The 17,909-nt window shown below is 43.4% G+C and overlaps 1 protein-coding gene across 1 annotated transcript in view; it reads left to right on the forward strand.

Annotated features, from left to right (window-relative positions):
- Positions 1 to 17,909, forward strand: part of LOC143316916 (pyruvate carboxylase, mitochondrial-like) — a 252,944-nt gene that overhangs the window by 111,997 nt on the left and 123,038 nt on the right. Inside the window, exon 12 of the mRNA XM_076724720.1 lies at positions 3,194 to 3,376. Within this exon, the coding sequence (XP_076580835.1) occupies positions 3,194 to 3,376 (183 nt within the window). The remainder of the gene's footprint in view (positions 1 to 3,193; positions 3,377 to 17,909) is intronic.

Below are 17,909 nucleotides of genomic sequence, written 5' to 3' on the forward strand. Positions count from 1 at the left end.
GGCATTTTTACCTTGAAAACGCCTTGAAATTCTTCCTGCGTGTGTTCAGAGTGATCAGGGAGCAGCTTGAACAATCAGATCACAAAACACATCTTTCTCTAACACCTGGTAAAAATGCCAACCAGGAAACAGAGCAATTGGTGTTATCACAAACCATCTGGCCTTGCCACGGGATAAAACCATACTTGTTGAATTGCCGGCTCTCTGAAGTGTTTTGTTCGCGGTGACAGAAGTGCTGCTGTTCAGAATCATATTCTGACACGCTGGATTTACACAATTCTGATAGATCCATAAAACAATCCACCAATTGCCTGTTTGTGCCTGTTAGTGTGTAGCGCGTAATCACAAAGCATGCAGACAGCATCTCAAGCACAAACACCCTGTGGGGCCTTCCAGAAATGGTCTGAAGACCACCAATCAGGTCAGCTTTAATGAGTTTTGGCCGATATAGATTGGCACTCAATCAGTGGACACATGCTCGGTTGGCGTGGACAGCCCTCTGATGTGTACAACATGCTGTCAGCTGGCCCTAATGGCTTCAAAAACTTCACTGCAACCGTAAGACAACAACAAACGGTAGGATGTCAGGGAACAGAAGTGCCTTTGAGCTAGCCACTGATCTTCCACCTTCCCCTTTTATCACTTGAAGTCGCTGCTGTTGTTGGCCTGTTCTGTGTGATTATTTGTGGGATGTTGCTGAAAATAGCCCTGATGCTCAGCCAGCTTGTGAGGATGTTGGCTGGATAAGTCAAAGCAAAGAGCAGCATCGGTTCAATGTGAGCATTACTAAACTACACTGTACATCCCCCGGGGATGTAGCAGTTAGATATTCAATAACAACGCGCGAAAGGAAGCTCAGGCAGCCGTCAGACAACCAGTCAGTCACTTTAACACAGCAGTCAACACTAACAGCTGCATCAGTGTTGTGTGTATGCTTGGCCCGCGGTGTTAAGGGGCGACTGAGAACAATTTAAAAACGTGGTTTGTTCACAGTAAGGAAAGGTTTAATGAACAGAGAGGAAAAGCGAACACTGTGGATTCTCCCAGGGGCATTTGCATAGCAGGGGGTTGGCAACCGCCTCAAGACGACTGTAGAAACAAAGTGCAGCGGAGTTGGGTAAATGTGCCTCATAGGAAGCAGTTACATGTCTTTCAATGAAGAAAAGCACATACATGTCCTCTCAGTTTTCTCACGTCGGATTCATTTAGAAGCTCTATTTACAACCCTGATTGTAGAAAAGTGTCCTGTTGTAATCACAGTGTTCGAATGTTAAACCTACTTTAAGAACTGAAACCAAATTCACTGCATGCAGAGCAGCTGGCAGCGTTCTTCACATGGACATCAGAAAGTGTGAGTGCGGAGCTCTGAGATGGGCTTCAGTGACACTTGAAGTGCTGATGACCAGCCTCAAGCCTTTAAAATCAAAGGGGAGTGCCGGACTTTATGAAAATCACAGCCTGGAAATTGGGGCTTTGAGCCTTGAAACGGCATATTGTACAGGTGTAGAGGCAGCGTGCGTGGGCAGCAATACTCCAGACAATTTTCTCTGCTTCGGCATCTCATGCATTTACAGCTCTTTCTCAGCGAGGCCTCCATTTTATGTCGAGGAACGTCAGAACTCCTGCTTGAAGGATATTTCTACGAGCAAGCCGCACTTTAAAATGTTAAATTCAAATTGATACGTCCAAGCTGTAATTTAGCATTCAGCTTGATGTTAAGACGTATTGATGTGTAAATTGTAACAGCAATTTGACATCTGATGCTTCGCTGCTGTTGCACTGCATTTGATTTAAGTGTGTGTGTGCGTTTTGCCTCATGCTTTAGCATGTTTCTATTAATAACAGGGTTTTTTTTAGCAGCACCGAGTACTGCATAACGTGGTTTTACAGAAACCTGGTTATGGGTGTTCTGCTCACTTTGGCTGCTATAACAGAGGCCATTTGTCATCGTACAACAATATTGTAACACATTTTGCAAACATGCTTTATGTGGGGAATTATACCGAATTGTGACCATTTCGAGTCACAGCAGATGAACAAAAAGTGCTTTGAAGATTGAGGACAAAATTATTCTAGATAAAATGGCGAGTTGTAAAGAGCAAAAGGATAATGAAAAAATATTGACGGTCATAAATGTTGGCAGCTCTGCACATTCTACGTTGTCTGAAAATATTACCGGCGTATCACCAGTGTGGCACAACATTGTTATAATTATAATTTCTACTCATCTTTCTCTCCCAGCCCTCGAGGGGCTCCATATGTTGTAGTGTTGGACAGTCCTCACTCTCCTCTTCACATCTCCTCTCCTCCCTCTCTGCTCTCTTGCCAAGTGGTTTGGAACAGTCCAGCCTTTCTGCTTCGAACTCATCTCATGCTTGTGTTGTGCCCTTTCATCCCCTTGTTTCGCTCCTGTTGTATCTGTCTGTCATCGCGTTCCAATCGCAGGTTAATTTGCGCTTACGTAGCGAGCGCCTGACGGGTGTGATGCTTTGCATTCCTGCGTCGTCAGCCTTACAGTCGACTAACAAATGCTGCGAACAGTGTTGAGATACTGGAACAAGTAAGGGATGAGCAGTCCTGCACCACTGCACTGAAATATTGAACAGACAATAGCAAGAAAAACATTTGACTCTGCCTCCTGCACTTTTGGGAAGTCAAAGTTTTTGTCTGCCAGATTTATTTCAGTTTTCTTTCACCCTCCTGTTAGCTCAGGAAGTGGGTTGCAACCCACTATCGTTATTGTTTTCTAAGTACTGTGAATAAAACTGATTACTAAGTAAGAGCAGTTGCACATAATTGACACAAATATTTGTATTTTCTGCACAAAAGTGTGTGAAAACATGTTAATAAGAAAACAAACATACAAAACATGAGATTACTGGACCATGTGGGGTGATACAATAAAAGCCCTAATGAAAACACTCAATCTTAAATCGACAAATTGAGCAAGTTTTCTCGCCGACTGCAGCAGAATCCACCTGAATAATACAGGAATACTGGAAACACTCTTGATGTATTTGTACACTGCTCTGCCTCCAGCTTATACACAATTTGCTTTTGACTTTTCTTTCAGAATGTGATGTAGGACAAAATGCATTTTGAATGTTTATTTGTTTTTGGAGCTCATCTATGATCTATGTCCTGTAACAGCGCAGTTAAAGACACTCCACTCCTCTGTCCTGTTTCCTGCCAGGTCTTCCGAAGCGGTGAAGGCATGGGCATCCGTCTGGACAGCGCGTCTGCCTTCCAGGGTGCTGTCATTTCACCCCACTATGACTCCCTGCTGGTAAAAGTCATCGCCAGCGGGAAGGACCTGCAGACCGCATCTTCCAAGATGAGCCGAGCCCTGGCCGAGTTCAGAGTGCGAGGGGTCAAGGTAGGACATTCAGCCACGTGTGCTTGGTGCTGCGGCTTTGTGTGCGGCTTTTATTTGCATTTAACATCCCCTTCATTCCCTGTGGACTGACAAAACGATGACCTCTTGAGCTGGTGGCAGTGGATGATGTGGATAATGAAAATGTGCTGTTTTCTCTGTGAAAAGCAGGTATTTGTCAAAGGCTCTGAATTTCTGACATAAGGAGAGATACTGTCTTGACAGCAAAGATGTAAATGTGGTGGTGTTGGTCTGCTGTGAATGGCTTTAAGAGCACATTTCAAACTACTCAAGCCAGTCTAGCATGGATAATGGTGTGATGCAGTTAAAACTGAAAGAGTGAGAGAGGATCAGCTTATTGAAGGTCTCCATGTACTGAATTGGCTGCAGAGTACAAAAAGTTTCTGTGAAGTGGCGCCCCAGTGTTCTTGAACACATCTTACATCTGCGTGACCCGTCTGGTTGATTACATGCTCTGTATCACTCGTTATTTCTTGGTTTTCAGACTGAAAACATTCTCTGTTGGCGTCTGAAGCTGCCAGATACATTCATGGAAAAAGACAGAGGCCTCTAGTTTAAGGAAATTTTGCTCTTATCAGCAAGTGCAAACAGTCGTTGACAGACAGCAGACGTGTCAACGAAAGCCAGTGGTAACAGAGTGAGAAGTTGGAGGTAATTAAAAATAATGAGCTGCATGGATCGTTCATACACCAGTCATATGACCGCATGATGTCATGAACAGCATCATGTCTGCTACAAAGTGGGAAATAATGAAAGTTTAAAAAACTGCAGGAGGAATGGTCGTCTTTGCCTCTCCAAGTTCTCCCTTAAGAGATGACTGACATGTTGTTCAAAACTTGTTAATTGTTGACTTCGACTAGAAAGAAGTGCCGAATCGACAGTGGCCCTGTGCTCGTAATTGTGATTGCAGCTTTTTTCCTACTCTTAGCACATGTAGTTTGCACATTTGCAGCCTTTTTTTTTTTCGCCTTGCAATTAAAAGGAGTCATTTTCTATACATTTCTTTGTGCTCGGCACGTTGAGGTGGAAAGCGTGATGATCTGTTAACCAAGCTACACCTGGAGAGCCATGGTCTTGCATATGAATTAATGTACACAGACTCATTACTCTATAACATGAAGTGTTTCATTTCAAGGTGAAATAAACCTCAGTGTGTGAAGTCTTCTAAACAGCTGAATTGTTGCTATTTTCCCGTGGAGGAGTACCAGTAAGCTGACAAACCAATTATATCAAGCGTTCATAGTGTGGTTTTGTCATGGCGAAGTGTTAGAAACACATTCCAGTTATTAAGCCTGACTGAGGCCTAATTCAAAGCTGAAATGCCATTCGCAGAGTGTGCATTGTGATTAAAGAAAAGCACTTCATGTCCTGTTGTGCAACACCCACAGTGTAAATGAGCCAATGTCAGCGGCGGTTCGTGTAAATGTATTCAATACTTTTCGCCATGCTAGCCATTAATGGCCACTCTAACATTATAGCTAACGTCTGATGTGCTGTCTTTCGTACAGGGTTTCCTACCTGTAGTGAGATGAAACTCAGGCCTTGATGTGGAGGGCGAAACAGAATATTCTATCGGCTCAGTCGGAGTGATGCCGTTGTCTGTTTTGAATTAGCCGTGATGAGGTGAAATTGCAAGTCAAATTGGTCTTCTCAACTCTAATTTCGCATTTAACTTTGAGTGCTCTTAACAGACCGTCAGCGCAGATATAATAGATTAATTTTCCCGTCTGATGGAGTGAGAAAGTGTTTGATATTAGCCAAGTCTTGATGGGCTTGCGGACGCCGTCCTCCGTCCTCGCCGCCGTGGATTATGTAAACACACTTCGGGAAGTCAACCTGATGTACCTTTCCTGCAGCGGCTGCAATTGAAATCATGCTGTATGATCACGGCTGCTGTGTCTCAGTGTGAAAACAGGATTTTTAATTTTTTTTTTTTCATTTCTTATGCGAGGACAAAACGGTCAACGAGGACAGTTTGTGCCGCAACACCGCCTACTGTGAGCAACCTTGGTGCATGCATTGATCAGACTTGAAGTGGAGTACATTCTGTTATGCACCAGAACCTAAGTGCAAAAGCTTTGTGCGACATTGACATCAGCAGAGAGCAGCACGTTGATACAAAAGAACATCTGATAACTGCTCCGAGTGAATTAAACTGAAACCACGGCATCTTTTCAAAGACTTGAAATTTGAGTATTTCTTTCATTCTGCCACCGCTGATTCCAAAGCTGTTTAGAGATTGCTGCACTTTAATATCCCAGAGTTGGAAAAAAAAAAAAAAAAACTTGTGTCCTTGCCAAGAAATCGTCTCGCAGACAATGACATCCCCATCAAAGTATGCACAGAGCCTCTTCTCTTCCTTTGAACATTGACGTAGACTTTGTACTTCACTTTGCTTGTGTCACCGGTTAAGACGCAGTTGATCACACTCCCATCATTTTAAGCTTTACTTTTGGTAGACTGTGGAATTATGCTGGTTCGGTGTCCTTGTAAGGACTCTTTCAGCCTCACTTTACTCAGCTCAACAAATGTTTACCCATCCACCTCCCCTGTCTTCTGCTGTTTTATGATAACTTGTGTATATGTTGTCCTCTTTTTGGAGATATTTGGTTTTCTGCCACTCTAAAAAATAAGTTTTGCTGAAGTGAATAGTTTGAGATGTGATGTCAGTTTGGCATCCTACGCCATTCACTGACTCATTCCTCAATTCCCAGACTGTTTTTTTTTTTTTTTTAATTTTCCTGGAAGCAAATTAATTTCATTTAGCTTATGTTTTGTGTATAAATTAGCATACAAAGCTGGCTAAATTGAGCCTGGAGGACTTGAGTGCATTTCATGTCTCTTGCCCTCTGAGAATGCACTCATGTGGCGAAGGTGACCCGTGAAAACGCTGCTTATAACAAGAACTGCGCTTCGCTATTTAGATGTTTTATATTTTGCGTTTGTGAGCTGTTGCCTTGCAGAGTGTTGCTGTGTTGGAATGTCTCCAATCTGACGCCGGAGCACTGGCAACAAATCCAAGGCCTATTAATGCTTTGGTCCGCTCACAGAGATATGACGCTCAAGGCTGACATCCTCATAACTCCAAGCTTGTTTTATTTTTTTTCCTTGATCAATGTGGCGACAGTAAATCTGAGATGGAGTATACCACGCGCCCTTAGGGGCTCTGATAGCCATGGTAGTCCCTCAGCAGGTTAAACATAATATGACCTTTCAATTCAAACCAGAATGCACCGACACACAGCTCGAGTTACTTGGCACTTGACAACATGCCGCTCCCCTCAGTTGTGTGGAATTATGTTTGGCATTTCAGAAAGCTCTGTTTATCTCCTGCTTCTGTATATGTGTGCGTGCATGCATGTGTGTGTCTGTGTGTGTGTGCATGTTTGCGAGTGCGTTTTGCACAAAGGATGAGCCATGTGTGTTAAATGGTAAAATGTCACACATTCCAGCAGCCAAAAGGGAGAGAAGGAGGAGTGATGGACAGGAAGGCGACAAGACGCGAGGCAGGAGGGTAAAGATGGACGTGGCTGTCGGGTTTGTGGCTGTAGTTCACGCCGCTGGTTCAATTTAGAAGTGTTGAAGCCTGAATAATGTCGGTTTGTTTGCATGCATATTCTCTTTAACTGACTTCACTTAACATTAAGATAACAGCCTACCTTAATGGAGCGTTTGCTAAACCCCTCCACTGATCCAAGTCATGGAAGCGTTTCTGCACATTCTGAAGTGCGTATGAGGCTGTGCTAAGAGTGACCAAGAGTGATACTTGACATTTTGAAGAATGAGAGGAGGTGTGTAATTTAGTTTTTTTTAAAGAGCAAAAGTGGATTAAACAGTGTGTTGTCTGCTCTAACAAAAGCTGCAACCTTTAGCATGCACAGCTAGCCAACTGCCTACCGTGGCCTCTGAGCAATACGCACTTTTAGCTCTTTGCATGTCTGACACATCTTCCAGTGTTCAGCTGGAAACTTAAAGTCAGCCTGAGACTGTTTTTTCCAACATTAGCTTGATTAACCATTCAGCTGGAGCTGAGCAAATCTGCCAGCGACATTTCAACCGACAAAATTGCCAGCTAGTGCGGCTGTGAATCTGATAGGACCTATCATTAAAGCAAAATTAAAGCATTTTTTTGTGGTAAATGTGCCACAGGGGGAAAGGTACCAGTTCTTAATGGAGCACAGAAGGACCTTGTCTCTTTTCTGGATTACAGGAGGATACAGGAGCATCTGTCCTGTGCAAATCGATCATCACACAGGCTCATGGTTTGTCATGTGAAACCAACTAATGGCTGAATAACTAATGAGCTCGGCACATACTCCCTTGCTGCCGAACATCAGTGTCTGGACACGGTCCTGCTAATTCCTGGCGTCCCACAGAGGGATGGGTTGTGAAAAGGCAAATACAAGCTGTCTATCACAAAGAGACGGCAAAATACAAGACAACATATATACCCACACCCCTCCTCATGCCACCGAGCTCCATATTCTGACCAGTTTGGTGCAGACTTCAAACTGAGACATTTGGATGTGAGAGTGTAGGTTTGCAAGTAAGTTTGCGAGACACTCTCTTGCAGTTTGTTACTTCAGAAGTCATTTTTGTGACACTGGGGGCTTTGCTTTAGGCAGTATGGCTTCATCGCAGCTCATCTTTGCACCCCATCTGAGACGGTTTGAGGTGACCTAAGGTCGTTGCATCTATGTGTGTGTGTGTGTGTGTGTGTGTGTGTGTGTGTGTGTGTGTGTGTGTGTGTGTGTGTGTGAGAGAGAGGTGGTTGGTGATACCAATCTAGAGAGGCTCTTTGAAGAATCATGTCATGTTTCGCTTCATTATAGCCTACCAGATCAAGGCTTCTTCCCATCTTGAAATCCTGGCGTACTTGTCCTTATGTTACTTCTCTTCATTTCAATCAAAGAGTAACATCTTTATTTTTTTTTACCTGGCACTTCTGTCAGACATGATCATAGCTGTTGCACAGGTAGATAAAATCTGCATTTTGCAAATCAAATCGTCACAGATTTTTTGTATTAGTGCTACATAAATAAGACGACATAGCTGGAATCCACTCTATAAAAGTGTGGTGCATTTCCTTACAGATAAGGGCTCCGGACTCCTGTGAATGTATATGACTGTACTGTGTTCATTATGGCGCTCACACCACAGTGATCCATCCTCAGCCTGTGTATTTGTTGCCACACACTCTCTCCATTTACCTCGTCCCAGGTGTGTCTGGCTGTTTGTTAACCTGTGTCAGGGTGGACTCGTATGTATGTCTGTGGGGCCAAGTGCTCCACATCCCCTCGCCTGTACTGTCATGTCGATCTCTTTTATCACACGCTAGCTCTTTTCGTTTCCTTCGCCACCTGCCAAGCGAGTACTTTCTTTTTCCTCTTCCTCTCTTCTGTCATGCTCCTCCACCTCTTCACCTGTATGACCTGTGTCTCCCTTCATGATCAGACTTGTCTTCTCGTTCTCTCATGTGTGTCTCTTGTTTTCAGATCCCTGAGCTTGCTGTTAACAGTTCACTGGCTTGGTTACATGTGTTTTCCCGCAGTCTGCCTCTTTTGTTTTCTATCCTGATCTCCATTTTTCATACCTGCAGTCCCGCACATTAGCCCTTTTTATAGCCGTTATTTATATTAATACGTCGTGATAAATAGTCAAATCAACCGTTATTGTTTAATCCAAGCACTGAAAGCCATTCATTTAAATCGTACACATAAATACAACATAAATCACCCATAATTTTTATACACAAATCAGTGGTTCATACATACTTAATGAATCACAGCTTTTTTTTATTTTTCTCTTATTTTCTTCCAGTAAACATTTGAGAAGCTAAGTAAATGTTATGCGGATGAGGTCAATTGTGCAGAGTGGTAACTAATTCACCCCATAGCAAAAGGTCACCACATTAAAAATGCCTTTTAAAGTTTTTGCAAGCAGCATCCACAGCTGTCTGTTACTGTAGAGCACTGAATTCAAACTGGGCTCAACATCAACATCTTAACATTTATTCAGAGCGCTGGAGAAAGTCACTGGTTCATTTATTCACCCATTTTAGAATCCAGGCAGCCATGTGTTGTTGTTTTTTCTTGCTTTGCCTTCTTTCTGATCTGGAGTCAGCCTCCTATAACCTCTGCATCATGTTACAAGGCCAAAGCAGGCGGCAGCGCTGATCCAGGGTCACTCACTCAGCGTTTGCAAAGAGGAGAGTCGGGGACATCCATCTCATCTCTGACTTATCAATGAGAGAATAAGAGGTTTAGACACACTGTGACAACACGCTCACTCACACTAAAAGACACACTTTTTTGTCACACATATACACACTCTTTCTCACACAAAATGGCACACTAATATGTGTCTCTGGGGGCTGGGTTATCTATCTCTTTTTCATTTCACACCTCTAAACAACCACTTTGCACGGTACTTAATCACACCAACAGTGTTGTAATTATCTGTGTGTGTGTGTGTGTGTGTGTGTGTGTGTGTGTGTGTGTGTGTGTGTGTGTGTGTCTAAAGTGCATGCGTGTTTGTGTGTACCCCTGCATGAACACTTTTTTGTGTGCTTACTGGAGTACAAGTCCTGGAAAAGCCTTATTTCAGGAAATTGAATAAAAGATCAAGAATGTGCAAATCTTATTAGCGATAGTGAGAGTGCAGAAATCAGAAAAGGTTTACGTGAATGGAGGAAGGGAAGGCAATGGTGACACAAGGTTGAGATGCAGAAAACAACAGCGCTGAAAGGGGCGTATAGGAGGAAAATCAAGCAAAGATATGAGAGCAGTTGGGTAGAAAGACATCGACACTGATGGTAAATAAACAGGACAGGAGGAGAAGCAGAGATGACAGGCAGACTTGTTTACCACTTGTTTAGTGGTGTGAGCAGAGAGGCAGGCTGACTTGTACAAACTCTGAGGAGACCAACAAAGGTTGATGTCAATCGGCAAAATTTAAGGCCTTAAAGGCATTAAAGTTTCAGATACACTCAGGAGAAGTCTGAGCTTTTTATCCTGCACTGACAGGTTTATTTACTGCACAACCGCTCGTATATTAAGACAGAATAGATGCACTGTAGTACAAAGTGCCTGAAAGTGTCTTTCACGATCAATTTTAATAAGCAGTTTCCTGCCCCTTAACAATTAATGACATGTTTTTTTTCCACCTAGCTGTGTGGAAACACCGTCTAAACTTCCAATCTCTGTGCAGGTGTTTCAAGTTGTGTCGGTCAACTGACATCTCAGAGCCGCCATGCTGGGAGATGTGCTGAAATTTTGGAATGGTGAAGTTAATCAGCTTAGCTTACTAACTTTAGCGCTGATTTTCATTGGATCACGGCATACGGGCGGTATGTTCAGGATGGTTTAGTGGCTGAAAGAAGGAAAACTCAAAGATAAACATACTGATTTCCTTGCAAAAATGTGTTTAAAGTTCAGTTCAACCTTAAAATCGAGTTGGACGACCTCAGGCAGAAAAGGGACTGGCAGGTGAAATAAAACAAAAAGCGCCCATAGGCGATAAGGCAGGAAAAAAGGGTGGAGCTGTTAAGATGACGGAGAGCGTTGGGCCTGGTAGTACACAGCCACTGAGCACTAAGCCGCACATACAAACAATGCACAATCACTCAAGAATAACAGCTGTTTTATGGGGAAAACAATCTCACAGACGCAAGTATTTTCACACAAACGTGACTTAACGACTAAAACTGCCACTCCAGCCTAAGAGTCTGCTATCACGTCGCAAACACGCACACTTGCTAAAAGGACATGCCAACACAAACACAATATCTTACAGCTAATGAAACAGACACAAGACAGATGTGTTTGTAGTCAGAATCAGCATCGCACTGCTGTATGCGCACACACACACTCACACACACACGCAGCAAGTTCGAGCTGGATAGTGTCAGCTGGGACTTTGAAGCCATAATCAGGATTAAACGGCTGTAAATCGGCTGTGACGAAGCGCAGGGGGAGAGGAGGAGGACGGGTTTGGAGGCGGAGAGGGCAGAAGGAAGGAAGGGGGAATGGAGAAAAGACGTAGGTGGGATGATACTGGAGAAGAAAATTGAGCCAAAATGAAGACAGATGCACAAAGATGGAGAGGATGTTTGTTAACCTCTCGACCGTAAACAAGATCATATTATCAACAAGTGCCAAGCAAACAATTACCTGATGTTATGACTATTTCCTGTCTGATTTGGCAGTTTAGTCAGTGTAAATACAGGAAAGGTACTCATTTTCTCTTCTGTCTACAGGTAATATGGTGTTTTATCCTCTCCGTCCTTAGATCCAGCATGCCATCATTTGTTTAAAAATTCAAAATTACGCTTTTCTTTTTTCCCTCCATTTGGTTTAGGCTTTCTGGCATTTCCATTCTCTTTTTCTCATGCTCGCTCAGCAGCCGGCCAGAATTTAACTGCAGGAGATTCTTTACATGTCCAGATTCAGAATTCACAGCAAAGCAGGTAGATGTGAAGTCAGAGAAAAGAAAACAAATATAGAGATAAAATCTGGGAATACGGCTAAAAAAAAGACGTTTCCTCTTTGACAGTTGGTTCAGTGTGGTTTTTCTCCATATTGAAAGAAGAAATCTGGGGTAGCGCGTATGTATAGAGGCTCACAAGGGAATGACACATAGCCAACTTCAAAGCAGGAGACATGGTGTTTTCACAGCAGCTTCCTCTTTGGCTGATTGGTTCCACTCCTTTCCTTCACTGTTCCCTCTCTCTCTCTCTCGCTTGCTTTGTCTCTCTCGACCAAGGTTATTATAGGTAACTAAAACTAAAGAAAGTAGAAAAGCGAACAGTGCTGTGTACTTACGAAACTAACTAAAATAAAATAAAAATATGCAGGAAATGCCTTTAGGTTCAGTCAATGTGGTCACATTCGTCAACACAAGCATAAGGAGGCATTGGTGCATGTTTGAGACTGGGAGTTGATTACGTTCACACACTGTTTGTACTGTAAACCTCCTTATAATGAAAAAAGAGCTAAAACTAATGCTGAAACTAAGAAAAACTAAATATTTTTAAACAAAACCTAAACAGACATTAGCAAACCCAAAAGTAACTCAACCTAAACTGCATTGAAAACAATTAAAAAGGAAATAAAAATAAAAAATAACTGTTCTGCATCTTCCTCAGGCGTTCCTTCTTCCCTCCTCATTTCCTCTTGGCCCCCCTCTCTTGTTCCTTTCGTTCAATCTGTCGTCTTGTCCTCCACGGCGGCGCAGCTTGAGTGCAGTCGCGTGCGTGTGAAAATAAAAAGCACAAAGACACACACACACTCTCTGGGGGGGTGGGCATCAGTGTGAATATTAATTTGTGATCAGAGTTGGAAACACAGGAGGCAGGAGAGGTGGCAAAGAGGAGGCGATGACCTTGCTGAAGGTGTGAAATCTGATTAGTTGGGTGAGTAATGCTTTCCAAGGAGACGGGCTATCTGTCACAGCGTCGAAGGTCAGGATCAACTGTAGTTCACTTCCTTTAGATTTGCAGCAATATGTGACGCCGTGCGCTCAACAAAAATGCCCACGATCTTGTGTGATTAGCTGCAGATGATGTAGGCGGGAAATGAAAAGTCACGCTGGCCGCTGCTGGCGAATTAGTGTCCAATATCACACCTTCAATGGCCGGGAATGTAATCGCGGCAGCGTAAGGAAAAACTCAGAAGTGTAGGTGTGTGCAGCAAGTGCAAACGAAAACCAAAGAGAGCAATAAAAGGCTTGGATTGAGAGTCGGCAGCAGAAACGTTCACAGCCGGCGTGGAAATGAAACGCACGTATGGACAGAGTTTTCGACACAAAGTTTTCGACACAAAGGGCAGCACGCATGTTAATGGGGCATCAATTAATTACACCTACAGCGTGCTGTCAGTCATTTTCAGAGCCTCTACAGATACCCGGGGCAGCCGAAAACTGTTGATTACCTGTTTCTGAAAGAGCAGCAGGAAGTGTTTGTTTAAAAAAAAAAAAAAAAAAAAAAAAAAAGTGGAAAAATACCACAGTTAAACGTGGCTTTGAGTATGAGATGTGGTGCATAGTCATGAATATTGAGATTCAGCAGCGGTGACGTGCATACAAATGCAGACGTGCTCCCACACACACACTAGAGTCCAGGGGGGAGTGAGAGTTTTCAATTAAGGGTCGGTACACACACTGATTAATTGATGTGTTCTAATGCTCTCTCACACGCACACATACACACACACACACACTCAGGAAGGTTTTAGGGCTTAATCATCTATTACACACCCACAGACACACGCAAACCTTTGTGCAATCTGCCGACAAGACAATTAACACACACTCAAACAGGCTCTCTCTCATAGAGTAGGTGAAACAACAGAATACAGGGTCAGGTGTGCATGTTTAGTCCCCTTTGTGTCTGAATTAAGAATTTTTGGACAACAGGGAAGCTTCGAATGGCTCCTTGAAATGTGAAAATCTGACCAAACATGACGAGCGCTTGCATCAGACGCGTCCACCGGCTTGTTATTCATTTAGCTGACAGTGTAAACACAAGTGTGTCCGTCGCAGCACAGTCTGAGCTGTGGTGGCCATGCATCTGTCTCGCAGTCCTTGTCCCAGGGGCTCCTCTTCTTTTCTCAGGCATTTTCAAGTCTAATTGAACGGGCATAATGGAACGCAGGGCTCGAGTTCTCTCGACCGGCTGGCCGCCTGATTATTCCGGTCACACTTTCAGAGTAAATGAAATGCTTTCCAAACAGTTCATCTTGAGGGCAGCGTTAAATGCAGCACCGCTTTATTGGTACATGCAGTAAAATGCGACGACTGCACCTGTGAATGCATCTGTTTTTTTTTGTTTTTTTTCTTCAAATGTGGCGCAAACCTCGGAGGCAAATCCGATCCGTCAGAGCTGCCAATTCTGCTCATTAAAAGCATTTTTTTTTTCTTTTTTTTATGCAGCAGCAATACTGGAGCTGAAGGTCTTTATTTCACACTAAAAATGTCATTATGCCTCCTTATGAGTTCTGGTTATTTGACAGCTGGGTTTGCTTGTTTCCATTGCAACATCTGGCAACCCAGTAGCACTGACAGTTTCAATGTTAGCGTTCCTCTTTTTTTTTTTCCAAGACTGAGCCTGAGGTGTACCTGCTCTGTGTGCTCTCCCTAATAAAAAATTCCATTACAAGCCGGCACTCTCTAGTGTCTGAAAGTGTCTGTTTTGCTCGTAAGGCTAAATGATGTATGCTTTGCTAACTGTGCAGCACGGTTCATCAGTACATTCTCTAAAGTCTCTCACTTACCTCTTCAAACACCTCCTCCTCTCTTCTACTTCCTGCTGTTCTTCCTTCCACTCTTGATGCTGCTCAAGTGGCAAGCTCAACGCCACGGTACAATTACCCTTCATGCATTGTACATATTTTGGGAGAATTACTGGGCAGTGCAGCACCGTGTACATAAAACAGTTTTGCCGGAAAAAGAGGAAAGTAAAGTTGAGGCCAACTTGATTGTAATTTGAGCCAAAGCAGTGTGTAATGTTCTTGTTGGCCGTAAAACTGGCCTCACCCTTAACAGCTCTCCAGTTGAGACATTTACAAAGGCCTTGTTGAAGCCCTACAGAGCCAGAGGGCCGGCAAGGGTGACATGTTTACAGCTGTCTTGGACAAAGCCTTTCAGAGTGGCATTTCATCACAAAGTCTAGACTGCAAGTAGATCGATATGGAGGGGAGAAAGGGGAGGCAAAAAACGGCAGACTAAATATCTAAAGCCCTGCTAACGGCCCCTTGAGCCTTCATTATTCATTGAGCTTACAGTCTAAAAAGTGCGAGACGAGACCGACAAAATGCTGATGAATTTGCTGTTTTAAGAGCAAATTTGTGCTGGATGTGCAAAAATTGACTTCAAGGTGGCGCTACAGGCGCTACCTCATAGGAGTGCGAGCACGCTCAGCAAATGTCACGACAGGGCCTCAACAAATTTCTTGACAATCTTGTCATTCGATGTCCTTACAGAGCAGACAGTTTAATGTGAGCATTTCAACGCGGCCTGACGATGCTGCAGGACAACGATAAGGGGGGTAACTTCTTCCTGCAAAAGTCAACATCTACAGTAATGTATTCTACAGTATATTTGCTGTGGTTTTATGTTGCCTGCTGTGCAAATGTGCTGTTTTTAGTAGAGGAAATGAGTACCAGGCTGCGTTTCACACAGCAGCGCCTTGATCAAAGAACTTATTTGCTGAAAAGTTGGTGGATTCCTCCGAGGCTCCAGGAAGCGGCTATGTTAAAGGAAATGTGACAGTGTAGCGCGGAGTTTTGGCATGGGGATTATTTACAATTATGAATTTCAAGGTTTTTTTTATGCGCTGGAAGCCTGTGGGCCACAGTGAATCAGCACAAAAAGGCAAAAAGTGGAATGACTTTGCCACTGGTTAGAAAAGCAGAGCTGCTCCCCATCCTCCGTTATAAGCTGAAAACTCATTCCTGCAAGAAGTGCCTCAAATCACCTTCTCTCAATGGAACATATTCTCTCTCCACATCTTCCACCTCAGCTCACTCTAATTTGCTTTTAACTTTTTTTTTTTTTTTTTTTAAGTCTCCCTTCCACCTCAATTTTTAAAAAATCATTTTTCTAGTAATGCTGGCGATCGAGGAACTGAAGCTTATTCTACCGCTGCCTTCGCTCTAAGTGGCTCTGGATAAGAGCATCAGGTAAATACCCAAAAATGCGAGATGGAAAATGTTTCCGGAAATGGTGTGAGGTAACTTTTTTAATGTTTTTGGCAGAGCCCTGTCACATAGCTGTCTGTAAAATCATCCTTACAGAGATAATTGGATGAGTACTTTGCTCTGCTGTCAGCAGACTGAGAAATGTTATTCAAATGGAGCGATGATCTGATTAAATCCCAGTGAGTCTGGTGACAGTGCTGGACTTTCCTGAACGTTTTGGCCCATCATTGGATTCAGATGTGTGGCAGTTTGGGAAACAAACACACACTGTGCCCGATATCAGGAATCAACTGTTCTGCCTGAATAACCAAAGATTTCTTTGCCAGCCACTTCAGACAGATTCTCATCTGTTGATTAGGTTTACCACAGGCTGATTAATATTTGAACAAATCAAACAAGGCATTTCCACCCAGATGAACCGATAAAAAACTGCACGCCGCCGCGGTGCTCGAGACAAATCAGACGCCACACAAGCACAACGTGTAACCCACAGTCTCGTTCTGTGCGTCGCCTCCGTGGGATCCTGAGTGACAGATTGGCGTTTATCATGAAAAATGCTCCATCAGCACAATGTCTGGTTCACGTTTGAGCTTATTTACTTCTGGAACGCAGGCTAATCGTTTGAGCTACTTGGACAGCGTTTAAAAAAAAAATACAAACTCCATCCTTTAGTAATGAGGGAGAACAAAATGGAGAACTAAAGGAGTAAAGCAACAACATGAGTGAAAAGGAAGGAAACAAGGGAAAGAGCGCGATTAAGTGGGTTGGCTACAGATTTGAAAGTGCTGCATGAGCAGGGGGGATGGAGAGAAAGAGAAATTACTTTGGGAGATTGCCTTGTCTTTTGGCTGCTTTAATGACTGATTGAGAACAAAAGTCTCTTTTCTAATTCTAATGAGTTTAATTATGGCGTGCCCTTAGCCAGGTGTTTGGATCAGCTAATGTCTGGATTCATTAATTGTCAATTAAAACAGACTCAGGTGCGGGCTCCCATTCACAGCCACCTCTCACCACAGACATTTAAAGAGTAGAAAAACTGTTTGTTGTGTGCAGCCTTTTGATGACAGCCCCCCCCCCCCATATAAGATAAGCTGGTTATAACCTGGTGCTAAAGTTCTGATAGGAAATGAAGATGGATTTACGATACGCCTCTCCAAAGGCAAAATGGCATTTTGTTATCTGTGTTTTCGTGTGATAAGATAGGATTGGCAGTTTGCATTTCTGTCTGTAATGTGGCTCCCGCTATTGAAGAAATTACAGCGAGGGAGGGGCCGAGTGAAAGACAGCAGGAGAGGAAGACGGCATAAACAGCGTTCAGATCGATGGCAAAGTGAGGGAGGATTGTTAAGAGAATCCAGACTTTTTATTCTCCAAGATTTAAGTAATAAGGTGTGTGTTTCCCCAGCTTTGTCGCCCCGCGTGCGTGGGGAAGTGTGTGTTCCTTTTGAGAGAATAAAGGGATTTGTCCCATTTTTAAGTCGGCGATGGATTTGAGCTTAATGCTCGGCGCTGCTGAGAAAACAAACGCTTTTCAACTCAGGAGAGCAACATGGGAGATGGTGGGAGTGGCGACAGTGAGGATGAGGAGACGAGACGAGTGTTAACTGCAACCTCTGCTATGTTTCATGTGCTTTTCTTCCTCACCTGCCGTCTTATCCAGCCCTCTTTGCTGTCTTAGTGTCTGCGTTGCTCTCGTTTACGTCTCTCATCTGGAGGAGTAGTGGTATGGAATAAGAAATGTACTACCACGCTACACTTGGGACCACTTATTGATCTTATTTTATCGAGGAAGCTGTGTAGTTGTTGAACCAAAGAACTTA

This window comes from Chaetodon auriga, chromosome 24 (genome assembly GCF_051107435.1).
Source record: "Chaetodon auriga isolate fChaAug3 chromosome 24, fChaAug3.hap1, whole genome shotgun sequence".
NCBI lineage: Eukaryota > Metazoa > Chordata > Actinopteri > Chaetodontiformes > Chaetodontidae > Chaetodon > Chaetodon auriga.